This window comes from Brassica rapa, chromosome A09, assembly GCF_000309985.2.
Source record: "Brassica rapa cultivar Chiifu-401-42 chromosome A09, CAAS_Brap_v3.01, whole genome shotgun sequence".
Lineage (NCBI taxonomy): Eukaryota > Viridiplantae > Streptophyta > Magnoliopsida > Brassicales > Brassicaceae > Brassica > Brassica rapa.
Genome location: NC_024803.2, coordinates 42310263 through 42338142, shown reverse-complemented (window position 1 = coordinate 42338142; position 27880 = coordinate 42310263). Strand labels below are relative to the sequence as shown.

The following is a 27880-nucleotide window of genomic DNA, read 5'->3' as shown; positions in this document are numbered from 1 at the left end:
ACTTGGACGTAGGTTAACTCTCTCTTAATTTGTGAAAAAGTATTGCACAGATCTATAATCAGTTTAGACTAAATTTATCTTGGAAATAGAATAAAACTGCATTCCAAGTTATATATTTCGACTTTGTTTATTTATTTTGATAGTATACTTTCTACAATGTCTTCCATGTTGCTTTTTACAAAACTGTTGATTAATGTATATAATTGTTTCATATATGCACCTAATCCTAATGTCATGAATTTACAGTGAAATAAAAATCATTATCCTTAAAAGTTATATAATGACATTTCTTCAGTTTGATATGTACAATTCAAAATGTGGTATCAGTCTTTTGATTATGATCATAAATATTATGATCACTCAACAACTTGAACTTTGATTTGTTGTTTCAAGGTTACTGAATATTGATTTGATCCATTTTAGAAGACGGTTTGGTAAATATACTGCTCAAGTTGATGCCTGTTCTAGACCTACCTCGCAAGGTTGAATGTTAGTTTATGAGACGTCTCATAGTGTAAGATATAGACGCTAGCTACATATACGTTTTAGGTCTTCAAAGAAAACTCATGTTAAAAATCTTATACTAGTATATCATACGTTGATCAACATGTGAAAGAAGCCAACTCCTAGACTAACGTAAATGTTAAAACTTAAAACATAGCTTATAACTGATGATATAAGCTATGTTATTTTTTTAATAACTGATTAAAAAAAAAAACTGATGATATATGAAATAGTAAAGTAAGAACATTTCTTAATGACAAAGACATTTACTCCTCACAACGCTCTCCGTCTATAAATAAGACTATTGCAAAATGATTCTCCAGCACAACATAGAAATAAGAAAACACAACTTCATACAGGCAATGACAAGAAAATAGCCAAAACACCTGTCTTGCACTTTCCCTTTATTATGTTTCTTCTTCTCTTTCATTGCACACACCGTCCCAAACATGGCATATCCTCTTTCCACAAGCTCCCGTTGGATTGTAGACGAGAATGGTCAACGAGTGAAGCTAGCGTGTGTGAACTGGCCATCGCACCTGCAGCCTGTGGTGGTGGAAGGACTTAGTAAACAACCGGTCGATGCAGTAGCCAAGAAGATAGTGGAAATGGGTTTCAATTGTGTTAGGTTAACTTGGCCGTTGGATTTGATGACTTATGAGACACTAATCATAGAGCTAAACTAGTAATGTAAAGAAAAAAATCCAAAAGATGTTGAAAATAATTAACCTGTGTGTATACAGCTAGTGAACTACATAATGACTTACATCATAAGGAACCTTCCGGAGACCAACGGATCTGGGTGGAAACCTCTTCTTTTGCAATGAGATCGACGGATTAGAGAGCCTCTTGACTCCCTTGCTTTGACACAAACTGGATACAAAAAGAGTTCTATCCATTTTAGCTTTAACATAATTTTACTGTGGCCTGAGCGGTAAATACAGAATGTGACTTTAGAAAACTAGGCTTGGCTAAACTGAAGGAAACCTATACTAAAGCACAGCAAAACAAAAACAAAATCATGGGAATGCAAGAACAAAGCAGCACATCCTTTCAGATCTAAAGCATATACCTCTTTGACCAGATACACCTTTTTTACTAGCAGCTGGCCCAATCCTCATAGGCCTACTCGAACAAGGAACACCGTTCATCTCGCTCATGGCACGAATCTGTTCACTCTCATCAGAAAACCTAACGAAACCGTATCCCTTCGTACGCCCAGTGGCTCTGTCGATAACAACCTTCGCACCTTTAACCGAAGGATAAGAGGCTTTGAACGTCTCTAGCAAAACGTAGTCAGTGACATCAGCGGCGAGATCACCAACGAAGATAGTGTAATCAGGCGAATCGTCACGTTTATCTCCAGAACTCAACGAGGCCCAGTTTAATCTAAAGAGGTGATCAGGAAGGCCAGGGACAGGAGTGCTGTCGTATCATACATAACATCCCTAAGCAGCAGCGTGGGATAGGAACTCGATGAAACCGTAACCTTCAACTTGAGAGGTTTGCTTGTTCCGGATTACTTTAACAGAAAGAACCTGCGAAAATAACATTAAAGTTGTCGGATTTGATCCTCAAATCACTAAAGATCCAACCTTCAGACAGAAGACGGAACACAAAACTCATTAAACGATCCTCATATCCCTAAAAATCCAATCTTTCTAACAGAAAAACGAACAGTGATGAAGACAGTAAAGTTGACATGACACAAAACTCGTTAACTCACTGTCACAAAGACATCAAATTTGTTCGATTTTGATCGTCATGTCCATAAAAATCAAATCTTTCGGACAGAAAACGAACAGGAGAGATTAAAGTTGTCAAGACATAAAACTCATTAACTCCTGTCACAAAGACATCAAACGTGGTGCTGCATCATGATCGGAGGAGAATAAAAAGATAAGATTTGGGAGAACTCGGATTTTTTTGAGACCGTACGAAACTGTGATGATGAAATGCAATTGTAAGAATATAAAAACCTCATATTTGACCAAATGCCAAAAACAAATATAAGAAATTGTGTAACTAAGTTAATTATTCATGTAATGGATAATTATTTATGTATTTATTTGAAGCTTTGAGTATTTTAAGTACTTATTCGGTATTGATTTTAAATTTGATATTTTATTGTTGAAATTTTTAAGTTATCTACTTGAATTCATGTTTGGTTCGGATAAAATCTAAACTCCAATAAACTGTATTTATTCAAGATTAGATTCAGATTCATTATCTTCTGATCTGTGAAGTTCAGATTTTGGGTTTGCTTTTTTTTTGTCCACGCCTAACGTTTCCGGCTGATAACCATAGAAATGAAATAACCTAGCTAAAACAATGAACATGAGCAACATGAAAATCTAAATACCAAACCGTACTAGATAAAGTTTGAGGTAAAATTTTGATATTTGTATTTATATTTTATATGTGTATCTCGATCACTACTCTTTAAGGGATTCATCAGATTTTGATGTTCAAATCATTTGACAGCACAAAAGAATGTTTTTCAACTTTTTTGTAAAATTTTATATCAACTATAAATACAAATTATTATTTTGGAGTGACAACCATTAACGTTTATTAAAAATCCAAGAATTTATTTATGCAATATTTACAAATTTGAGTATTTTTAAAATAATAAAAAAAATTATTTTTAAAATACAACTAATTAAGAAAGAAATATTTTCTTTACTTATATTACTATACAGTCCTATGGAAATAATCTGATTTTATACTCTACATCTTTGACCATGAAAATACCTATTTTGTGTATGTTTGTGTCACTATATATAGTTTTACTTTAAATAAAGAGAAATTTATAAAACAGACTAGAAATATCATAACAATGGGTATCACGATGAAAAACTTAGTCATATTTGTTATCAGTGTCATTCACATAATCTCTTTTGTTTCTTGTCGTGCAACAACTGCTAATACTCTAGGTTGGTTTCCACTCTTTAACAATGGAGATGATTATGTTTCTCTATTAATTAATGTACAGATTGGTCTAATAAATTTTTATTATATATAGGTTTTGGAATAAATCCAGAAGGATATGACTGTTACGCGGGACCATGTGAACATGGTGGAAACAACAAAACATGCGCAATTTTTTGTCACGATCGTTATTATCGATATGGCAAGTGTGAATCATACAATGGATGTTGTTGTCGTAATATGGGTCCAAGATGAGATGTAATGTTATATTTATACAAAATTGCCATTTTATAATAATTCGAAGAGGAAAATATAAAAATCTTAAATTAGCAATTAGCAACACTATAAATATAGAAAACAATATTTAAATTTCAAAATAAAGTAAAACTGTTTAAATTTTAAATTTAAATTTATTCATAATCGGACATCAAAATTGTAAGAATATAAAAACCACATACGTGACTACATACCAAAAATATATCAAAAACTTTATATCTGAAAATAATTATTCATGTAATAGATAACTATTTATGTATATATTGGAATCTTTGAATATCTAAAGTACTTATTCTATGTTGAAAATTTTGAGTTATCTACTCGAATTTGTTTTCGGTCGGATAAAATAAAAAGTCGAAAATACTATGTATTTATATATGATTCGGATTCATATTTTTCGGATCTGTATGATTAAGTTTTTTGGGTTTGCTTTTTTTTTTGTCTACACCTAACTCTTCCTCGCTATAACAAGAGCAATTAAATGACCCAAGCTAAATAAACAAACATGGGCAACGAAGTAATGTAAACATAAAACTCTGTAAGATAAATATCAGAAGTAAAATTTTTATATGAATATCTTATATGTGTATCTCACTATTCTATAGAAGATTTATTATATTCTAGTGTTACAATCAGAAGAGAAAGTTTTCCACTGTTATGTAAATTTTATATTCAGTTATTATCTCTATAATATTATTTGACAAGTCAGTTTCCTACGTGTCGTGCTCACGTTAATTTTTACAACGGCTATTTACAGAGGTACCCTTAATGAATTAAACTATTATTTCAAATTGACATTATTAAAAATATTTAATAATTTATTCCATTTAAATTTTAGTTTCCTTTGTATATTTTGTTAAATTATATATAATAAAAAAGAAATATTCATATAATAAAAACGAAGTTAATATTTACAAAAACAATTATAGTTTATTCCAATTTACATTTTAAATTTTAGTTTCCTTTTTTATTTTTTTCTAAATAGCATATATAATAAAAAAGAAAATGTTCATATATTAAAAACGAAAATACTATATACAAAAAGGAAAGACAAGTTTTTTATAAAAAGATATTTATATAATGTGATTTCATAAAAAATAAAGTTCACAAAAAACAGTTTTGATGTTAAAAAAGATAACCTCTCTTTAAAACATAATATTAAACAACAGAATATATATTAATTAATAAAAATATTGTATTTATGTCAGCCATTTTCTTAGATTTATCATCCACAAATGAGTAATTTAGACAAAATATATTTTAAAGTCCAAGACCAAAATATAAATGTAAAAAATAAAACAAAATCAAAATATTAATCTATATTAGCAAAAAAAAATACTACGGTTAAATATGGATAATTAAATACAATTCAATATACCAAAGTAATAATCACATCATCGACTATAGATATTATATATTCAAATTTTATATCTAATTAAAATTATATAATGTTATATAAAATAAATCAAACATATAAATTAAAATTAGAGTATTAATAATGAAAATATATTTATTTGTATATGTTTATATCCGTGCATGAGCACGGAAAAATCACCTAGTTATAAATAATTTCGAGTTACAACCATTAACATTTATTAAAAATTGTAGAATTTATTTATTGGAAATTTAAATATTTGATTATTTTAAAAATAATATAAATCATTTTAAAATTTAACATAATTAAGTAACAATATTCTCTATACTTTTATAACTTTATATCTGTAAGGAAATAATCTGTTTTTTTACTTAAGATCTTTTACCAAGAAAAAAACTTATTTAGTGTACGTTTGTGTTATTATATATAATTTTAATTTATTTTGATATATTTATATTTAAAGAAAATTACTAATATTTTGAAGAGGAAATAATAAACAGTTTAAACTAGCAACCAATAACTCTATTAACGTTCAAAACATTATTTAAATTTTAAAAATAAAATAAAATAAACATTTTTAAATTTTAATTTAAAATTATTCATACTTAAAAATCAAATGCAATTGTAAGAATATAAAAACCTCATATTTGACCAAATGCCAAAAAAAAAGAAATTGTGTAACTAAGTTAATTATTCATGTAATGGATAATTATTTATGTATTTATTTGAAGCTTTGAGTATTTTAAGTACTTATTCGGTATTGGTTTTGAATTTGATATTTTATTGTTGAAATTTTTAAGTTATATACTTGAATTCATGTTTGGTTCGTATAAAACAAAAACCACAATAAACTGTGTATTTATCTAATTTATTAAAACAGAAGTACAAATTTAAAATATTCTCGACTTTTCCTAAAGATTGCAAGTTTATGCCATTGACCATTAATATAGTCATTTTACAATATTATTAAATCAGTTTAATTAAATTTAAAGATTTAACCCAAAATGACGTGTTGCATTAACAATATAATACATAATACATTGGTTTATGTTAGTCTGCAGAATCAAATCCAATTTATTCAAAATTCAATAAACTACTATTATATACCAATCGTGTAAGACCTATCACATAAATTTGATCCAATATATCATGATTAATCAAGCGTGTAATTATCGAGGAACTCTTCCTCATCTAAGTAGTTTTTCATGTATACCACTAAATCAATTACATATTTTGGATCCTGTTTTTGTTATAATTGTATATTTTTCCAGGTTTCTTTAAAACATATACGACACATTATTGAGTAAAAGCTGGACCTTTAAAAGCAGGTTCCTGCTCATATAAAAACAAGACCTAAAGAGAGAGAAGTAAATATAAGATTCTACATCAAAGAGGTTTGTATAAAATGCAAAATATATTTAAAATACTAAATTTGGTTAGTTAGTCTCAAAAGATTTTTTTCGGTGCAAAAAAATCAAAACTAAATTCGGTATTTTCTTGAAATCAATAACATTTCAAAAATCTTTCCTATTTAAGAGCAATCATCATAAATAAAACAATAGCAACCTTACTAACACAATTTGTATATTTTGTTTTCAAAATTTGCAAATCACATTCGGCTTGTATAAAAAGGAATATTTTGTTTATTACAACTTTAACAATAAAAGAATGTATATTAAATAATTCATAAACATATTTTCTGTTTTCAAAAAATTTGTTCACTTTATATATTCCTGTTTTTATATATTTACAAATAAAACAACACTTTATATATATATATATAAAGTGAAAGAAGCTCAATAATTATATATATATAAAGTGATAAATATTTCTATTTATTTATTCAGTATTTATAGAGACTACTTTTATAATGTACATATATATATATATATAAACACACATATAATATGGTAAATTTTATATATCTATAATATTAAATATATATATAAACTATTGATCTTTGTAATTAGGCATTGACACATTTACTCTAAACCAAAGAGCCGAACAAAACCGTGGCAAACCAAAAAACATAGTTTTGTTCAGGTTTGAATCATATCAATTCTACTAATAGATTTTATATATCTAAACCAAAAAAAAACATTTAATATATTTAGTTTTAAAATAATCAAATAATTAAAATTTTTCTTACAAGTCAAATTACCCAAAAAATTTGAATACTTTTTATCCACAATATTTAAATTTATTTGAATTATCCGAATTTGTATTTGAAAACCCAAAAAATCTGATATTTAATCTGAAAAATCATTTTTTTTTTACTTTTCAACCAAATTAACTGAAAAACCGGAACCGAGTGGAACTTTATAAATACCCTAACAGATCTTAAATCTCTAGAACCGAGGAACCAAAATAAATTTGCTGAAACCGAACCAAAAACTGAATATCTAGGATTATTTGTAAACGGTAAAAATATATACCGGTGCGGATGCGCGGATCCAACTCTAGTTCAAGATTCAGATTATCTTCGGATCTGTTAGGTTCAGATTTTGGGTTTGCTTTTTTTGTCCACGCCTTACGCTTCCGGCTGATAACCATAGAAATGAAATAACCTAGCTAAAATAATGAATATGAACAACATGAAAATCTAAAAACCAAACCGTACTAGATAAAATCTGAAGTAAAATTTTGATATTTATATTTATATTTATATGTGTATCTTGATCTCTACTCTTTACGGGATTCATCAGATTTTGATGTTCAAATCATTTGACAGCACAAAATAATATTTTTCATTTTTTTTGTAAATTTTTATATCAACTATAAATACAAATAATTATTTTGGAGTTAAAACCATTAACATTTATTAAAATTCAAGAATTTATTTATGCAAAATTTTAAATTTTGAGTATTTTTAAAATAATAAATTATTATTTTAAAATCAAAGTAATTAAGTAAGAAATATTCTCTATACTTATATTACTATACGATTATATGGAAATAATCTGATTTTAATTTTTTGAAATAATTTCGGGTCTTTTTGTCTTCAATTTTTTTTATTGTTTCAGAATAAAATCAAAATTTCAGATTTTTTGGATTATAGATTATAACTTCTTTTTGAGGGAGTTTTAAATAATTTGGATAAAAGTAAATTCGTTTTTTAGGGTGTGTTAACATGTGGGTTATTGGGCCTATGTTGGGTTTGAATTGTATTTGTCATAACTCTGTAGGAGGAGGAGGGTTTTAAAGCTTTTGTCGGAGACAGACCGGTCTCATGGGTTTGTTTCCGATTTGGTTATTCTCCTCACACGTGAGAGGAGGACTAATTCGAAGAGCGCGGAGATTCTACGTGGTTGTTACTCAATCAATCTCACACTCTGAGAAAGTCGAGAAAGAAGGTCAATTCAAGGTCAAAGCATTGGAAATAAACGAAACTGGGGTTTTGCAAGTACCGACTAGTCTGAAGGATCATCCTTATCGTGCTTTATCGTTTCTGAAACGAATCGAAGGAAAGGGGAATTTTCTTGGCTTCCAAGCTTACGCCACTGTTATCAGAAACCTTTGTAGTTGTCGTCGTAGTTTAGATAAGAAGCTGGAACAGTGTAAATGCCCGGCGGAACTTCGAAGTTTTACTTAAATCTAGAGAGATCACCCCTAATAAGTACACTTACACAACCATGATCAACACCTATTGCCTGATGGAGCGGTTCGACGAAGCCTATGGTTTTTTTAAAGACATGAAGAAGAAAAGAGTCGTTCCTGATTTGGCAACATACACAATGATTCAAGATCACATCCCCGAGCTGCGTATGGAGATAGTGAAATGGAAGTCCCTTGCATTGAATTTGAACCAGACGTTCACTACTAGACGGTTTTGATTCATCGGGAGTGCAGGAATGGGGAAGTTGAAAATGCGGAAACTATTTTTCGTCACATGGTTGAAAGCGGGGGTGGAGCCTGACGATGTGGCCTACGCAGCACTAATAAACGGTTGTTGCAAGAACAAATGTGAAGATAAGGCGTATAACCTTATTCATGAGATGGTGGAAAAGGGGATGACCCCACTTGAGCCTTGCATGGATCTATACGTTAAACTTATTGGAGAGATGGTGGGAAATGGGATGATGGCGCCATCTAAAGCTTGCATGGATCTTCACGTACTTATTCATGAGATGGTGGAAAAGGGGATGACGCCACCTAAAGCTTGCATGGCTACATATGTTATACTTAGACAAGAGATGGTGGCACCATCTGAACCTTGCATGGATCTTCACGTACTTATTCATGAGATGGTGGAAAAGGGGATGACGCCACTACCTGAAGCGTGCAAAGAGCTATTTGTTGTACTTATTGAAGATATGGTGGAAAATGAGGTGAAGCCACCACATGAAGCTTGCAAACATCTGTATGTTATATTTTATTCAGGAGAAGGTGGAAAAGGGGATGACGCGAGACAAAGCTTGCAAAGAGGTATATGTTACATTTATTAAATAGATGATGGTGGAAAATGAGATGAAGCCACCTGAAGCCTGCAAAGATCTTTATGTTGAAGTTATTCCTGAGATGGTGGAAAAGGGGTCGAGGACACCTAAAGCTTACATGGATTTATATGTTGAACTCACTGCCGGGACGGTGGAAAATGGAATGACGTAGCTGTGGGATACACTAATGGCCATGGGATTCTCTTTTTACAGCACCTTTACATCATCAGACCATCTATTTGTTGAACACATGTTTTAGTTGAGAAAAAAGCTACAACATGTCAATCAGACCATCATTAAACAGTCATAGTGTTCATTTGATTTTCATACAAATTCTGGATTGGTTTTCTAGCAATGTCAATTAGAAAAAGCTACAACATGTCTTTAAAGCTAAGCCGCCTCTTCTCTTTCTTACGTTCGTTCCTCTTAGCAGCTTTAGTCACTGGTTTAGGAGTTTGGTCCGGTTCATAGCCTGGAGGTCCTAGTGAGGCCATCTCCGTCTTCATCTATTGCAAAGAATTCAACTTCCAACGCTTAAGAACAGAAGACAGTGTTTGAAGGAATAATGATTCCAAATTACCAGAGAACCTTTGGACTGATAAATGACAACTTTGTCTTCTGGAACATGTATGTCCAGCTCGAATCCCAATGGGTTTCCGGAGAGTACCATCCGGTCTGCGCGTAGGCTCCAGTATCCTCTCACCTTCGGTTACTGATTCCCATCTGATTCCTTCAATAAGAAAACTTTTAATCACCATTTTCTTTATGACTGTCTTTGGGACAAAATCAGAAAAGGAAAAACAAGTTAAAAGTAGCGAAGAGAAGAAGTTCCAATACATAAAAATAAGATTTTGTCTACAGTCCGTACCTAACAAATACAGATCTGTAACTAAGACATAATAAATCTTTGATCAAAAAAAAAAAAAACTGAGACATAAATCTACACGATATAGCTCTGCACCCTACCTTTACCTTTCAAATTTGACAATTTTATTACAAAACATAAACATAATCTGATTTGGTTATGAGAGAAATGTTTCGGACAGGCTGTGTTTGCTTCACGTCATTGCTTAGGTTGACAATGTCACACGTCGACCAAAAATCAAATTTAGCATTAATCCTAAGCCCAAAGATCTTACTTTTGTTGTGGGCCTCCCTTTCTCTCTCTCTCTCTCTTCTCTCTTTCCTGACCTATTCTCTCTCTCTGTTCGTGATACTGTCCTGGCCGAAACAGAATGTTGCAAGTAGAAGTAGAACAAGAAAACAACGTCTGCTGAGTAGAGTCACCATAACTATTTGACAAGGAATGGTGTTAAATTTGCTTTGTTGTTTCTCTTTTGGAAGAGTTTCATCCTAAAGAGAGGCCAATTAATAAAGTAGTCATCTTTGTCTCTATTAGAAGACTTTGAAGACGTTTGTGGTGCAGACAAGATTTGAAATGTGACAAAGAAAGCGACAGGAGTCACAGGACTACTCACGTTAGCCGACTTGTATTTTTCATCTCTTGAGTAAAAATTGTTTACTTGCAGAAGTAACCTAATCAATATAGCAAACCAACCCAAAACAAAAAAAAACGATAATAATGTCTCAAGACAGAACCTACTCTGGCTTCTCAAGAACATGTGTCGGTTTTGTTTTTCTGCTTTTATTCAGATTCAGTTTCTTCATCGAGGTTCGTTAATGCATCTCAGAGTAGGTCCAGTACTAGAATCTATTGAAATAATCGACACAGCTCCCTTTCACATAAAGTGTTATTAACTAAGGTAAATAATACCAAATCTGTAGTTAGTGAATCTGAACATAACTTCTCTGAAATACATCTCTTATTCTTTAATCTAACAATTAAACATAAGCAAGATAACAAAATTTTTGGGAACATAGGAGTTTCATATAAATATATTAAATAAACATACAGAATTGCTTGTGTGAGCTTAACGTCCGGTTACAGCTGTGAGGCTCACATCGTTGATGGAGACCTTTTGACTGCTCTGGCCAGAAGATTCAGCCTCAAAAACTCTTCTTGTTGCTATAAATGCAGGCTGCTTCGGCTCAGGAAGGTTCGTGTTCTCGGTAGTTAGCATCCAAATCATGGTTGACACATTTGGTCTATCGCTTGCAACTTCTTGCACACACAACAAACCAATCTGAACACACTTTGTAAACTCTTTCTCAAAACACTCATTAAAGATGGTTGGATCTGCTAGAGAATTAGCCTTGCCGTCATTCCATAGCTTCCACGCCTTTAAAAAGAGACCAAACTTAAATAAGTTTCAAAGCTTTGATCATAAGTTACTAAAGATTGATTAGTACACACTTACATAAGCTAAAAGATTTAGATTATTTTCTTCCTTGTGAGAGTTTTTTCTCCCACTTATGATCTCTAGAAATATAACTCCCAAGCTGAAAACATCTGATTTTTCTGAAAAGAAACCTTCCATTGCATATTCCGGTGACATATACCCGCTGCAAAAAACAAAAACAAAAATTTCATTCAAGTTGTTAAGGTAAAAGTAACAATTCTTGTTGGAAATGGATACTTACTATGTTCCAACAACCCTTGTTGTGTTAGCTTCATCTTCATTTGCTCGAAAAACTCTTGCAAGTCCGAAGTCAGATATCTTTGGATTTAGGTTCTCATCTAGCAAAATGTTGCTGGCTTTTAGATCTCTGTGTATGATCTTTAGTCTTGAATCTCTGTGAAGGTACAAAAGACCTCTGCAAATCCCTTCCATTATGTTGAACCGAGTCTTCCAATCAAGAATATTTTGCTTCATTGGGTCTGAGAGAAGCTAGCAAAAGCATTAGAATTCTCTTCAAGTAAACACAGAGTTAAGAAACAGAGGAGATAAGTTTACCAAATAGATAGGCATCCAAGCTTTTCTTTGACATGTATTCATATACCAATAACCTTTCTTCACCTTCAATGCAACATCCAAGTAACTTCACTAGATTCCTATGTTGCAACTTTGAAATCACAACTACTTCGTTCATAAGTTCCTCAAGTCCTTGTCCTGATGCCCTAGAGAGCCTCTTCACTGCAAGTTCTTGCCCATTTGGCAATATTCCCTGAAGAAAAAGATTACCAGTCACTTAACCTTGTATGAGATTATCATAAGGATTCTTGTTTAGTGCCTTTACCTTGTAAACAGGACCAAACCCGCCCTGCCCGAGCTTGTTTATGAGCGAGAAGTTATCGGTTGATGTAGCCAACACTTCAAACTCAAAAAGAGGAAGATCTTTGAGCTTAACTTGGTTAGAAGAAGACTCGTTACCACTTGTAAGTTCCTCCATTCTTTGAAACAATAGCTCTGCACTTCTATCTCCCTCTGGTGCTGCAAAGGCAAATGATCAATGAAGCAATCACTTTGAAACTATAATCAAGGAGCAAACAAAACTCTAACCTGGACGCTTTTTGAATTTCCTGCATGCCAATAGAACACAGACCATTGCAACAAACACAACGCCTAGCACGGATGATGTGATCAAAACGGTTCGCTTACTATGTGTTTCTACAATGAGAAATCATAATTTTAATGAACTAAAATTAAATGGAGAAGAAGAAGAAAACAAATGAGACTATTAGATTTATTACTCACTGAATTCGGAATGCGAAACCCGAATATAAAGATCAATACCACTCCCCAAAAGTGATTGCATATCAACTAAGCTACCACTCCAAAGCATGCAGCCGATTCCTCGATCATAAGCATAAGCAATGCAAGAACAGTTTTCTAAACAAACTTTAGGACAATCCTTCTCATTAGCTACAGACTTCTCCACATTTGCTGGTAATTTCATCTTCTGCATTTTAAAAAACCCATCTTCTTTCCCACCACCACCAGTACTTACATTGCACTTCAATGGAACTCTTCTCACACATTCATTAGTAAAGATCCCTCGGTTCCACTCTGTGCTATTCCTAGGCACATACCCTTTCACGCATTTACAAGGCGGAACTTCCTGTAAACCGCAGCTCGCGAACGGACCACATCTATTGTACGCATCACAAGTTGTTGATGGAATAATGGCGTCGACCGTCCAAGCTCTCGTGGAAGTGTTCCAGCTTCTCATGTAGAGAGCTCCGTCAGGATCCAAGTTGAAGTGATGCATGAAAGAGTCAGTAGCATAAGAGATTAAAAACGTTCCTTGGTTATCATTGGAAACGTTGAACCCATCAAGAAACAGGAGAGATATCGAATCCGGTAAACCGATGAAAATCTGACCGTTCCAAGGTCCGCTACGCCAGACAGGGAATGGTGTTTCCCCTGATTGTATAACCTACACAACACTGATCCATGAGTTTTGTAGGAAGGATGATGTGAAGAGAGAGATTGAGTTATGGAACTCAATGATTGAAAGAGGCGTAAGGCCTGATAGATGGAGAAAGCCATTGAATTGAGGAATGAGATGTTTAGGCAAGGGTTGAAGCCTAACTCCAAAATCTGTGGAACAACTAGTTTGAGTGATTCTAGTTCAAAATCCTGACCCCTTTTGTAACTTTAGTTCATACACCTAAACATTCATTGACATCTCAATCAGCCCATTCTTTGTAGAAAAAAAACATATGATTTTGGATTGTGCACATGTGTACATCGAGATTTGTTTGTCTACCAGCTAGCAAAGTAGACAACAAGTAAGTATGTGCTGACAGTTTGAAAGATTTGCGTAAAATGAGCAATAGTGGACAACTGCCAATGGTTGGATCTATTTTCAACTAATCATATAAGTGAAAACTATATCACTAATGTTTTTTAAAAATATTTTCTGGACCATACTCGATTGAGCAAAAGCCATTTCGTTATTCGGATTAACATATAAGCTAATACACAAAATATATCTCAGTTTCGAAAATGTCACTCATGTGCCAAATCTGGAGATCCATAAGATATGTTAATAAAACTACTGTTAACAACATACAAAGCATCTCGTGGATCGGTCTATTAATATATCAATTATTCTACATCCTAACTTGTTTTGTTATGTCGTTGTCACAAATTGTTTAAATCCATGGATCATCACACTAGATACATATATTTGCCAATAAGTTTCATCTTTTTGGTAAAGGGTTTGGGGTTTTCTTACACAATGATAATACAGCACAAGCCAAATCTCTTAAGTTTTAAGCAAAACACTGCAAGGACCAAAAAAATATATAAAAGACACAGGAAGACATGGATGAATCTAACTGGTCTGGAGGAGGAGATGATGGAGTCTTCGGATGTGGCGTCATTTCTATTCCTTTTCTTCGGAAGCCAATTAGTCCGAATGAATATATGTCAATAATTAAACTATTTGCATATTACAATATTCAAATATGGGCATCGCATTATAACAGAATCCAGTTGCTACTTTATTACAATATTGAAAGATAAATAGAAAGACAAAAACTCAGAGAGAAGATAAAAACATTGACTCTAACGTCACTTAGGATTTTAAAATCTGAGAAAACACATGCCTTAACGAGAGTCCATCAAAATGTTTGCTACCGTTACTTCTACCACTGCTCCTCGAGTAACCTGCTTCATGCACATCAGAATCCATGTCCGATTCTCTACAGATAGTTTTTTTCCGGTCTAGACCATCTTCTTGCAGCTTCAACGCCAACTCCAAGTTGACGAGAACTGCAGCCGTCGAGGGTCTCTCTACCCCACTCCTACGAACGCAATTGATTGCCGTTTCGGCGAACTTCTTCAGGGACTGAGAGTTAATGTCACCTTTGAGGCGTGGATCAACCATCTGATCAAGCATGCCTTTCTTGTAGAAGTTTTGTGCCCACGTAGCTAAGCTCACACGCTGGTCTGCTGATGAGACGTCCACAGCGGGCCGTGCGCACAATGCCTCTAAGAGAACTATGCCAAACGCGTAGATATCTGACTTAACCGTCAGACGTTCACCTCCGTAGTACTCTGGGTCCATATAGCCGACAGTTCCTTTTGCATTCGAGATTACCTGCGTGTTGTCACGGCTAATATAGTATTTGGCCAACCCGAAGTCGGAGACTTTGGCAACAAAGTTTTGATCCAATAGTATGTTGGTACTCTTAACGTCCCTGTGGACAATGGTTTGGCTGGCTCCCGTGTGGAGATAATGCAGCCCTCTAGCCGCTCCTATGCAAATCTCAACTCTGCGCTTCCAAGGAAGAAGAGGAACATTCGAAGAAGACCCGTGCAGATGGTCTTTCAATGTCCCTTCACTCATGAAGTCGTAAATTAGAATCAATTCCCCATCTTCCTCGCAGCATCCGGTCAGAGAGACCAGATGCCGATGCCGAAGCTTGGAGAGTGTCTCGATCTCAGTCTGGAACTGGTGTAAGTCATGGTTAGACTTTGGAGTAGCTTTCTTTATGGCCACGTCTCCACCATCCAGTTGTCCTCTATAAACTTTCCCGAATCCTCCAACACCTATCAGCCGGGACTCATGGAAGTTCTCGGTGGCTGCTTCGACCTCAGCCAGAGAGAAATGGCGGCAACAAGCTGTTGCAGGCTCAGGCTGAGGAGACTGAGCCGTACGTCTATGTCTATATTTGAAAGTAACAGCAGCAGCAACAGCAACAACAACTCCTAATACTACCACAGCTGATAAAACCAAACCTGCAATAATCAGCGCCTTCTTTAAACGGTGGGGTGTGACTCGTTTAAATTTATGTGGTTGTGGAGTCACGGGTGGACTCGGTAAGGGATTCGGCCCAGCAAGGTTTCCATCCGACGTGTTCAACTTAAAAATCTCAAGACCATTGAGTGTCGCGTCATAGTAGAGGCTATCCTCATTTGGATGAAGATCGACTGATATTCGGTTGTAACTGGCGACGTCCACGATGTAATCCCGGTGCAACGCCAAACCTTGACCACCGGACCATTCAACGATGTCGGCTTTGGGCTCAGCCGTTGCGCTGTTGAGAAAGATTGAGAAGACTCGCTGGTTGCTTTTGTCGACACCTGGCGCAACCTCACAAAAATGCAGTCTTATTAGATAGTGAAACCTTGAGTCCACGGTGAAGCTCCAGCTCAGGTTGAACTTCAGGTTTTCTTCTGCCAAGGAACTCTCCATGGCTCTCGCGGAACTGTAAACCTCCTCGGGCGCGTACGAATGTACGGATTCACTGACAACGGCGCCAGTAACTCTGTCTCCACGACTGTAGATGAACAGATCCTGGTACCACGTCCTAAATAGAGGGTCTTCAAATGGATAAATACCCCTTCCTCCGATGTTTACCCTGTAAACCATCTGAAGGAAGGTGTTTTTATCCATAGCAATAGGCTTCGAAGTACCTACAATCGTGAAGACCCGATTAGGGTATATATCAGGCATCGACGTCACCTCGATCCCGTTGACAAACGCGTAGGCGTTGGACGGAGTAGACTCTGGCGTGAAGGTCAAGTTCAAAGTCCCGCCTTCGGCGTTAACTACGAACTCCTTGACGATGTAAGACAAACTCATCTCTTGAACCGTCTGGGAGGCGCTGAAGTTTCTTAAGAGAGTGTATGGGCCTGAGGAGAGGGAGAAGAGGGAGAGAGTGGCGTTGAGGCCGTCGTAGGAGTTAGGGTAGAAGTAGAGACGCAGGAACTTACGACCTGAAGAAAGGAAACCAAAGTTAGTAAACCGGAAATAAATGACTAAACTAAGTACAATGCTAAACCAACATTGAACTAATTACCTGATGCGACCGGGAAGGAGTAAGTGAAGGGAGATTTGAAGACTCTGGCGGACATGTATGGGACGGATGGGACGACGGAGGGGTCTTGCGTTAGGGCGGGAGATGTTTTGGACTCTCCGGATGTAGAAAGGCACTTGAACAGCTGATCCGGCATCCATGTCCGGTTACCGACGCCGATTACGCTTACTCTGCCGCCGCAGTAGAGTAAAACTTCCTCGCACTCCGGAGGGAGTGACGAGGTTGAAATCAGCATGAGGAGTAGGATGAGGAAGACGATCATCGTGAGATCAAGGATAGATGAAATGCATGAAACGAGGAGATGGGGAGTTAATTATAAGATCATGCACAATTAATGCATTCTTATTTAGTAATAATGTAAACAAAAGAGATATTGTTAAGAGATACCACACAATTATGTGTGTGTAGGCCCTTCTATCCATCTTTAGTTATAAGTTATACCTCAAAATTATGGTGGAGATGAGGCTGGGATTGAAGCTCCACTGCCACAGTGTTTCATTGATCCAATAGGCCAAACAAAGAGATTCAGGATCAAGGTGGCTCACTACAACTTCACTTCTACCAGACTGTCCTTAACCGCCACCAAGATAGTCTCAGCAGCAGAGTTACCACCAAAGAATCCCCCACTCAAGATGCTACCAGGAACAGAAGTGGAGAACACAGAGTTGGCTGAGAGTAGTGGTGGTGGCACTTCAGCTATTGAAGAGGAGAAGAAGGCAAAGCGTACCAAGCGTAGTGGCTAGATCACATGCAGAATGATCACTCCATCAGTGGCTGGTACAGACTGCCCAGTCAGGATGATTCTCTAATAACAGTCTACTTATCTCTCTTTAAACAGTTTTTTTTTCTTCTTGCTAAGACAGTTTGGTATTGGAAACACTTTATGGTTTCGTTTGCTTATTTGAGCTGTTTTGTTTTTATTCATAGCTTTGTTATGAAGTTTAAGAATGATCAGCATAATCTTATTAAAGTGGTTTGATTTTTATTCCTAACTTATTTAAGTTGTTTGATCAGCTTGCATTTCATACGTATACGTACTTAGGAATTTAATGCATGCATGGATTGTTTAATATCTACACTAAATTATTGTACTCATATACTTCTTGAAAAAAACAAAACTTAACTTATCCTTTCAGAAACCGAAAAACACACAATTTTAGTTGACCTGATTTTTATTAAACATGTAATCCGCGCGCAGCACGGACGCCGGCCCTAGTTGGCTAATAATGTTACAGTGAGAAAATCTTTTCAGAGCCTTAGTCTTACATATGATATTGTTGGCTTCCGAACTAAGGGCAACATTATTGGTGTCCTTAATTTTTGGGTCCTTAGATTAGTTTAATCTTATTTTGATGTTAAGGACAAAAGTTAGGGACAATCCAAAATAATAGGATTATTGGTAGGATTTTTGGAGTATCTTAGCAAAGTAATAAGATTATTATAATTAGTAATGACATATAAAAGATAAATTTAGAATAAAACATATAATACAAAACGACTGATATTACAAAAGAAAAAAAAAATAAACAAACATTTTATTGAATTCATAGAAACTTAAACATTGTAGTTATTTGGGAGATGTCCAAATTTAGTTCATATATTTTCAACTAAATCTTCTTTTAATTGTTGATGGTCTTGTCTATCCCGAACTCCTGCTCGACGACCCATTGTATTACCGAGATTTGTAGTCCTCCTAACTTTAAATGTAGGATCCCCATCTTCTCCATGTTGAAATTCAGAAGCATTATGCTGAGTGTATGAATCTCGTTCATCTTCGACAATCATATTATGGAGTATGATACATGCTCTCATAATATTTCCTTTTTTTTTATCCCATAAATTAGATGGATTTCCTACTTGTGAACTGAACTGAGGGAAACTTTCATAAGGAAAGTTTTGACTGTTTAGAAGGCCCATATAACTAGATGACTGACTATATGGATTCCTTGGATCCATAGCTATTAGAACAGAGAAAGAGAAGAGAAACCGGAGAGGAGGGGATTGCGCAAACAAGAGAGAAAGAAGATGGTGGAGATATATGATACAATGAAGATGGTGGACATATATAATAGGTTAAACTACAGATAATTAAACAGTAGACAAGACCATTACCGCTAAGAAGTAATGAGTTACAACTATAAACTCTAACAAGCAACCCATAAACTACAGAGAAGTAAAGTAGACAAGACCATTAACGATAAGAAGAAGTAATGAGTTACAACCAAACACTCTAATAAGAAGTAATGACCGAACCATAAACTACTTTCAGTAATAACCGAACCATAAAATCTGACAAGCTACACATAGAACCACAAAGCTAGTAACAACTTATTAAATATCAGTTTACTTTTACGCAAGTACAACAACCTCTTTTGCATTTCACATGTATATGAACAGATTTACTCTTTCAAAACTATGAGAATAATTATGAACAATGACTATAAACACTTGAACAATTATGCTAACTCAATCAAAGGAAATTCACAAATGAACAGTGAGCATAAACACTTGAACAATTATCCTAAATATGAAAAGATGAACAGATTTAGTCAATCAAAACTATGAGAGAATTTCGAACAAGAGTTCATAAACGCAGGAACAATTTTGTTTACTCATTCAAAAGAATTCACATATGAGAAATTTAGCAAAAATATTACACACCATCACAATTACAAACCATCACAATCAGGAAGTATTATCACTCTAAAAAAAAATTCTAACCAAGACGGAGATAGATCAAATCATCAATCGTAAGCTCTATATCGCACGAAAAAATTAATCTAACCGAGACGGAGATTGAGAAAACACAAACCTGTTTTCGATTGGATCGCCGTCGAGAGAGAGAGAGAATACGGAAATGCCGAGAATGCTTTCCACACCGAAACTCGTCTTTCCCCTACAAAGACGATGCATGCAACGCAATCGTCACAACAGATACCAATCAAACCCACATATACATCGACTTGTAAATCGTAAAACAGAGGACAGAGAAGAGCACATACCTTGTCTATATTCGATTCGGCAGAGAAGTCTTCGATTACACGACTGATCGGTGTCGCCGTCGAAATAGAGAGAGAGGAGTCGAGATCGCCGTCGGAATAGAGAGAAAGGAGTCGAGACCAAGATTATTCGAAACCGATCTTCGTGTTTCCTCTACCCCTTTCGGTTTTCCAATCAAACTGTGCCACGTGCTCCATAAGGACGAGCTCGGACGCTCCTTGATTAACCCACGTCTCTCTTCTTTTCTTTTATTTTTTATTTATTTTTCGGCCCATTTCGTCTAAGGACGGCCTGCTGTAACGCCGATAATGTTGGCCTAAAAACCCCTCCATTATTGATCTGTCCCTCATTGAAGCTCTCAAGGTATTCTTATAGTATCCTATCTTTTCAATCTATACAGTGGACCAGTTAAATTTTTTTATATATATGAGGTTTGAATCTGACCAACAAGGATTTAATCTGACGTATATATAAGTTTTAGCGATATGATCTAAATATTTCTCGCATATGTTAGACATATCGTACATATACATGTGTGCGTCAGTACATCCTTTTTGCATGTGTCCTGTGAACGTATAATATATTTTGCCAATAAACGGAAAATGTGAAATAATTTGTATATGTAAGCTATTTCCGTGAAATATCGTGACACTCGACATTATATTCAAATGAAAAATTACATGATCAAATAAGATGCATGGGTTGCATCCTTCTTTTATTGGATTTTGACATCAGATAGTTGTATCTTAAATACTAAAATTTTAATATTTGATATTTATCTTATGAAGTTTAAAATTTTAAATATCAAGATAAATGTTGTTTTTCAGACCACTACGCGTATTAAAATTGTAGAAGAACCAATCTGCCTAATGAACACGTCAATCCTTGAAGGAAACTTACATATACAAAATCGATTAGAGTTATAACCGGTAAAATCCATAATCAAGTTTAGTCGGGCTTTGGTTGGGAAATGTTACAAAACTGTCTTAGTTAATCTTTCCATTTTTCAGAAAAAGACATAATATAAGGGAATCAGGTCTATGCTGATGATATATGTCACTACACAATCGATTTATTGATCAATAATTAGTTGGTAGTGAATAATTGAAGTTAGTATATAGCCTCAGAAGTCAGATCACAACTCTCGTGATGTTTGTTTGGCTTTTTTATTTTCTGTCACATATTTCCTAATTATATTCTTATGGACTTGTTCTATTCTTAATGGGTAGGATCATATTCGTACCCAAAAGCTGGTAATTTATTTAGTGAATGATTTGATTATTTGTTCCTGATTTTCAAATTATCTCTGTTTGGAGATGAGATTACAAAAGTTGTCAATAAAAAGAAAGAAAAATGAGATTACATAACGACTATTGTTCTTCATATTGCAAAGCATCAACACTGATCCGAATCTAAGTATCGTAGCTAATTACAATTTTATACATAATATACAAATGGTACTTCTTAGACACAATCAAATCACAAGTTGATATTTTCTATAATCATAATCGTTCTCTCATATACCAAGTTACACATCCGACATGTATCATCAAGAAGTCCTAAACTATTATTTCGTATCCAGTAAATAGTTTTTGTTGGGGATATAATCAAATTCATAAATGATAAATTAATTACTTATTTAGTTATATATATTTCTAAAAACATTATAGCAAAAATATATTTCTAAAAACAGTAGAAAAATTCTGGTGTAGCAAGAATAGTCATCTAAATAAACATAATGGAAAGATCACATGCAATGAAAATATTAAAACCCACGTGATTCAATAAACACCAATCTTAACAGAAATCGTGATCTTATAATAGAAAAATGTCAATAATGATATCCACCCTTTTTATTTTTGCAGATGGTGGTTACAAAATTGGGAAAGCACAATGTGATGGTTTAGACAACCACCTAACCAAACCAGGGTGGTGCTGTGCCAACAACGACGGTAATGGTTTCTTCGGTGACAAGTTCTTCGATCCCACCGTATGGACCGCAGCTTTGAGTAAAATGGCAGCAACTTTCAACGGCGTCTCTAATGTCGTTGGCATGAGTCTAAGGAATGAACTTAGAGGAACTAAACAAAACGTTAACGATTGGTTCAAGTACGGTAACTATTATTCAGCATACGCATGCATTGTATATATAGATATAAAGTCCTACAAGTAAGTAAAAACTCTTTAAATTAGTCAATACTCGTCGGTCTTTTTTATTATGTTTCTAAAATAATAATACTAAATAAACGTATTAAAGTATTAATGGCGCATAGTCAAACATAAAAAAAAAAATTTATTGTGTGTGTTTTGGATCTCTCAATGATTTAATAGGTTTGTCTAATTTGTAAAAATAGAATTTTTAGGTTGAACTAAAGTGCTTTTAATTATGATAAATCTTATACTTTTTTTTTGAACGTAGGTACATGCAACAAGGAGCGGAAGCAGTTCATTCAGCAAACAAGAACGTACTTGTAATCATGTCCGGTCTCAGTTTCGACACTGACCTCTCTTTCCTTATGCCGCGACCCGTCCATCTATCTTTCACCGGAAAACTCGTCTTCGAGCTCCACTGGTATTCATTCTCTGACGGAAACTCATGGTCGACCAATAACTCCAACGATAACTGCGGTCAGGTTCTAAACCGGATAAGAAATAATGGCGGTTTTCTCCTTAACCAAGGCTTTCCCTTGTTCCTCAGCGAAATTGGTATAGATGAAAGAGGAGGAAACGTTAATGATGATCGCTATTTTGGATGTCTAACCGGTTGGGCGGCCAAAAATGATGTCGACTGGTCACTATGGGCCCTAACCGGAACTTATTACTTAAGACTAGGCGTGGTCGGGTTGAATGAGTATTATGGTGTGCTGGATTCGGATTGGATTAGTGTTCGAAACTCAAGTTTCTTGCAAAAGATCTATCTTCTTCAATCTACACTTCAAGGTGCTTAAATAAGATTTGATTAAGTTATTAATTATTTTTTGTTACATTTTAGTTTCTGAATTGATTTGGTTTTACTAGGACCGGGCCCTCGAACTGATGCTTACAATCTGGTTTTCCATCCGTTAACCGGACTTTGCCTGGTATGTTCTCTCAAGGACACGGCAATGCTCACTCTTGGTCCGTGCAATAGTTCCGAACCATGGAGCTTCACTAAGAAAACATTACGAATCAAGGACCAGCCTTTGTGTTTACAGAGTAACGGACCAGAAAATAGGGTTACCATGTCTCGGACGGGTTGTTCGAGAATCGAGATGGCAGACTATCTCAGCCTCTAGGATGCACTTAGCTTTGACAACAAGTAAGAATAATTCTCTTTGCCTTGACGTGGACGCAACCAACAATATCCTGGCTAATCCTTGCAAGTGTCTGAGTAAGGACAGTTCGTGTCAGCCAATGAGCCAGTGGTTCAAGATCATTAACGCTACCAGGCCATTGGAGAGCTCGAAACTGTACAAACAGTTGGAGAATCTGTCTCCCAGATCGGATATGTTGTAAAGCTCTTTGACTTGCTAAAAAAGCTATTAAAAATAAGATAAAAAATGTCTTCGTTTAAGATAAGAAAATAATAAAAAAGATTAGGATTTCTTGTAAAATCCATATCTTAATTACAGAACTAAAGATTAGCTAGTACAAATCTTTACAAAAAAAAAAGATTTAGCTAGTACAAATCTTTACAAAAAAAAAAGATTAGCTAGTACAAATATTTTTACTCCTCAATATCTTTCTATCATTTCAGTGAAACACACTTGAGTTAGCTACCTTCTCACGCAAACAACACAAAACTAACGGTCCCAACAACCTGGAGAAACATCGGACAGACAAAACAGGGCTAGGTCGATCAAGAATATAAAACCGTATGTTTGTTCCGATCTGACTTCTTCGAACTGTAGAAAATGGTTCTGAACTTGAATCATGTATAGCTGATAAGATGCTCTTATATTATATTATATATATATATATATATATTGCTAAATTTGAAATATTTTTCATGGATAATATATGTGCTTTGTTCCTCGATCATCAATCTTCCAATGGTTCAGACATTTATAAATGTTTCTGTGCTGAGTACTATATAAGTGGGCTGTTTCCATAATGTAAGAAAGTGGTGAACACTTCTGAAGGGGTAGGCTTAAGTATCTTGTTATCGATGATGGAGATACGGTAGCACCTTTGGACTTTTGCAATAATTCTCTTTGCTTACCCGGGGGCAGTATTGATTATTCAACAACCTTATCTTTTTTGTTTGGTCTTAAAGTGTTAAGACAACAACAACAACAACAACAACAAAACCTTATCTTCTGTTTCCTTCCTTTCTAATTATTGTTTAGCTTCTGTTTCCTTCTCTATCTCTCTCTCTCTCTGTTGTGAAGAAATGGGAGGCTGTTTCTCTGTCTCGGTGTCATGTGATCAAGTGGTGAATCAAGTCTCCCAATGTCTATGCCTCAGTGGAAGTTATATCCACAATCTCCCCCAGAATCTAGTGACTCTCCATAAAGCCATGCGAGCTCTCAAGGCTAAGAGAGATGAAGTTCAAGGGAGAGTAGACAGAGAAGAGTTTGCTGGACATCGTCGAAGGCTTGCTCAAGTCCAGGTATGGCTTACGAGTATCCTTACGATGGAAAACCAATATAATGAGCTTCTTAATACTAGTGAGGTTGAGCTTCAAAGGTTGTGTCTAGGTGGTTTTTTCTCTAAAAATATGATATTAAGCTATCGTTATGGGGAAAAAGTTATTCTTATGTTGGAGGAAGTTGAGAGTCTTAGTTCTCAGGGAGAATTTGATGCGGTGACTGAGGCAAAACCGATAGCGGAGGGTGAAGATTTGCCTATCCAACCAGCCATAGGTCAGGAAACAATGCTCCAAACGGTATGGAACCGTCTGATGGAAGATGAAGTTGGGATGGTGGGTCTGTACGGTATGGGGGGAGTTGGCAAAACCACCCTTCTCACGCAGATCAACAATAGGTTTTCTAAACGAGATGGTGGGTTTAATGTTGTGATGTGGGTTGTGGTGTCACAAAATGCAACAGTCCATAAGATTCAAGGGAGCATCGGTGAAAAGCTAGGCCTTGGGGGGAAAGAATGGGACGAGAAAAGCGACGTGGAGAGAGCCCATGACATCCACAACGTTCTCCGGAAGAAGAAGTTTGTGTTGTTTCTGGATGACATATGGGAGAAAGTGAATTTAAGTACAATTGGAGTCCCATATCCAAGCAGAGAAACCGGAAGCAAAGTAGCATTTACCACACGCTCTCGAGATGTGTGTGGACGCATGGGAGTTGATGACCCGATCGAAGTCTGTTGTCTGGACACGGACAAAGCCTGGGATTTGTTCAAAAAGAAAGTCGGGGAAAACACGTTGGGAAGGCACCCAGACATTCCCGAGCTCGCTGGGAAATGTCGTGGCCTACCATTGGCACTTAATGTCATTGGTGAAACAATGGCGAGCAAAAGATCAGTACAAGAGTGGCGTCGAGCAGTTGATGTGTTGACTTCATCTGCCACAGAGTTTTCAGGCGTGGAAGATAAGATTCTTCCGATATTGAAGTTTAGCTACGATAGTTTGGATGGTGAGATGACCAAGTCATGTTTTCTATATTGCTCTCTGTTTCCTGAAGATGGTCTCATTTATAAGGAGGAACTGATAGAGTACTGGATAGGTGAAGGGTTCATAGATGAGAAGGAAGGTAGAGAGAGGGCAATGAACCAAGGTTATGAGATACTCGGGACCCTTGTCCGTGCATGTTTGTTGTTGGTTGAGGAAATAAGATACGCAGCCGAAGAATATGTAAAAATGCATGATGTGGTGCGGGAGATGGCCATGTGGATAGCTTCGGATCTAGGAAAGAATAAAGAAAGATGTATCGTACAAGCTCGTGCCGGGATACGTGAAATACCCAAAGTGAAGAACTGGAAAGATGTGAGAAGAATTTCGTTGATGGAAAATTATATTCAAACCATATCTGGGAGACCTGAGTGTCCTGAACTTATAACTCTCAACCTTCGAGAAAACCGCTCTAGATATCAGATGTATTCTTTCAGTCTATGCCAAAGCTTCTGGTTTTGGATTTATCAGATTGTATTCTCAGTGGATTTCGAATGGATATGTGCAATCTGGTTTCCTTGAGATACCTTAACTTGTTAGGGACAAAGATATCAGAATTACCTTTTGGTTTAGAACGGTTGAAAATGCTAACACATCTGAATTTGGAGGGGACGAGCCTTGAGAGTTTAGAAGGGATATCAGGATTGTCAAGCTTGAGGACACTGAAGCTACGAGGTTGCAGAGTGCGGCTAGATATGAGCCTCATGAAGGAGCTGCAGCTCTTACAACATATAGAGTATATAACCGTAAGTATCTCGTCAAGTACTTTGGTTGGGGAGAAATTGTTCCATGACCCCAGAATTGGAAGATGCATCCAACATGTTCGTATTGAGGAGTTGTTTGGGGAAGAGCGAGTAAAAGTAATAGTTTTGCCATCTTTGGATGGTCTCTGTGAACTCTTCATACGCAGGTGTGAAATGTTGGAGGAGATAAAGATAGAGAAGACACCATGGAACAAAAGCCTGTCAAGTCCATGCTTCTCAAACCTCACTCAAGTAGATATACAATCTTGTAACGGTCTAAAGGATTTGACGTGGCTGTTGTTCGCTCCGAACCTTGCTCATCTTCGTGTGGCTGACTCAGTGCAACTAGAGGAGATAATAAGCAAAGAGAAAGCTGAGAGTGTTTTAGAGAATAATATTATTATTCCTTTCCAGAAACTAGAATTTCTTTACTTGACCGATTTGCCTGAGCTGAAGAGCATCTACTGGAATGCTCTGCCATTTCAACGTCTGAGAAAACTCTACATACGCAGTGACTGTCCGAAGCTGAGAAAGCTTCCTCTGAATTCTAAAAGCGTCCTTAACGTTGAAAAGTTGGTCATAGAGTGCCCTGATAAAGAATGGATAGAAAGAATTGAATGGGAGGACGAAGCCACAAGACTCCGTTTCTTACCTTTATGTAGGACTTGAAAACCGGATAATCTTATAAACTATTGTTCTGTTTCTCTTCTTTTTTTCTTCTTCTTCTGAAATTGCGTTTGCCTACTCTCTTTCTTCTACCCTGTTTCCAGACCGTCTTTCGTTTTCTTGTAAGTCTAATAAATGTCTCTCTTTGAATTTGTGCCACCACCTGAGATCAAGATTACTGTTTTTTTCTTCTTCTTCTGAGGCTCGTGCTCTTAAGCCAATCATTATTGGTTGCAAAGACTAATGACAAGTTTCAGACTTACTGTAAAGATCAATGGTTAGAAAGGGTTCAGTGGGAAGATAATGCTACTGAAGAGCGTTTCTTGATTTGCTCTCAAAATGTATAACGAACAAAGTTTTTTTTTTATGTTTTATTGTATATCTCTATGCTAAAAGTTTGTGGTCTTCTTTGTTAATGTTATTGTAATGAACAATGCAATTTTTTTCATGCTTGCTTTGTCGATTGTTGAGACTTCAAATGTAAATGTATTTTGATTTGATATGAACCTCGTCTCTGTACACCACTATGTATCTGAATCCAAATAAGAACATGAGCCAATGATTGATCGTCAAAAACACGTGGCGTTATCTGAATCGCCGGATCAAACACACAGAATCATAAATTCCCGCCAGAGAAAAAAACAGATACAAAGAAACAAAACAAGAGAATGA

General features: G+C 35.5%; 4 protein-coding genes and 1 pseudogene across 4 annotated transcripts; 2 read left to right on the top strand and 3 right to left on the bottom strand.

Moving 5' to 3' along the window:
* Window positions 1–705: 705 nt before the first annotated feature.
* LOC103843163 (G-type lectin S-receptor-like serine/threonine-protein kinase At1g11330) lies at window positions 706–14752 on the bottom strand. The gene is made up of 11 exons (XM_033278560.1): window positions 14684–14752; window positions 13119–13800; window positions 12924–13031; window positions 12661–12854; window positions 12378–12588; window positions 12064–12301; window positions 11841–11985; window positions 2231–11762; window positions 1577–2042; window positions 1272–1377; window positions 706–1050 (listed from the first exon to the last, which is right to left on the bottom strand). The coding sequence occupies exons 1-8, from the start codon at window positions 14750–14752 to the stop codon at window positions 11454–11456; spliced, it is 1956 nt and encodes a 651-aa protein (XP_033134451.1). The 3' UTR covers window positions 706–1050; window positions 1272–1377; window positions 1577–2042; window positions 2231–11453.
* On the bottom strand, window positions 1466–2488 carry LOC117127847 (polyadenylate-binding protein RBP45B-like). Its single transcript, XM_033278561.1, has 3 exons — window positions 2484–2488; window positions 1577–1929; window positions 1466–1491 (listed from the first exon to the last, which is right to left on the bottom strand). The coding sequence occupies exons 1-3, from the start codon at window positions 2486–2488 to the stop codon at window positions 1466–1468; spliced, it is 384 nt and encodes a 127-aa protein (XP_033134452.1).
* On the bottom strand, window positions 14612–19041 carry LOC103843075 (receptor-like protein kinase FERONIA). Its single transcript, XM_009119773.3, has 2 exons — window positions 17177–19041; window positions 14612–17093 (listed from the first exon to the last, which is right to left on the bottom strand). Exons 1-2 carry the CDS (start codon window positions 17454–17456, stop codon window positions 14947–14949), a joined length of 2427 nt encoding a protein of 808 aa, XP_009118021.1. The 5' UTR covers window positions 17457–19041; the 3' UTR covers window positions 14612–14946.
* A 283-nt stretch (window positions 19042–19324) lies between these two features.
* LOC103843196 (glycosyl hydrolase 5 family protein-like) lies at window positions 19325–23976 on the top strand. The gene is made up of 2 exons (XM_033279037.1): window positions 19325–22303; window positions 22614–23976. Exons 1-2 carry the CDS (start codon window positions 22023–22025, stop codon window positions 23140–23142), a joined length of 810 nt encoding a protein of 269 aa, XP_033134928.1. The 5' UTR covers window positions 19325–22022; the 3' UTR covers window positions 23143–23976.
* Window positions 23977–24308: 332 nt separating this feature from the next.
* Window positions 24309–27664, top strand: LOC103843071 (annotated as a pseudogene).
* The last annotated feature ends 216 nt before the right edge of the window (window positions 27665–27880 follow it).

Bases quoted from the DNA above. Each gene is read 5' to 3' on its own strand.
- LOC117127847 (XM_033278561.1), bottom strand. The intron at 1,492-1,576 runs GTATATGCTTTA...GCTTTAGTATAG, and splicing joins AGGTGTATCTGGTCAAAGAG to GTTTCCTTCAGTTTAGCCAA.
- LOC103843163 (XM_033278560.1), bottom strand. From the start codon at position 14,752: ATGACGCCACATCCGAAGACTCCATCATCTCCTCCTCCAGACCAGTTA. The intron at 12,855-12,923 runs GTTAGAGTTTTG...TTGCCTTTGCAG, and splicing joins GAAATTCAAAAAGCGTCCAG to CACCAGAGGGAGATAGAAGT. The intron at 11,986-12,063 runs GTAAGTATCCAT...TGTTTTTTGCAG, and splicing joins ACAAGGGTTGTTGGAACATA to CGGGTATATGTCACCGGAAT.
- LOC103843075 (XM_009119773.3), bottom strand. From the start codon at position 17,456: ATGATCGTCTTCCTCATCCTACTCCTCATGCTGATTTCAACCTCGTCA. The intron at 17,094-17,176 runs GTAATTAGTTCA...TCCTTTCTTCAG, and splicing joins CTCCTTCCCGGTCGCATCAG to GTCGTAAGTTCCTGCGTCTC.
- LOC103843196 (XM_033279037.1), top strand. From the start codon at position 22,023: ATGTCAATAATGATATCCACCCTTTTTATTTTTGCAGATGGTGGTTAC. The intron at 22,304-22,613 runs GTACGGTAACTA...TTTTGAACGTAG, and splicing joins AACGTTAACGATTGGTTCAA to GTACATGCAACAAGGAGCGG.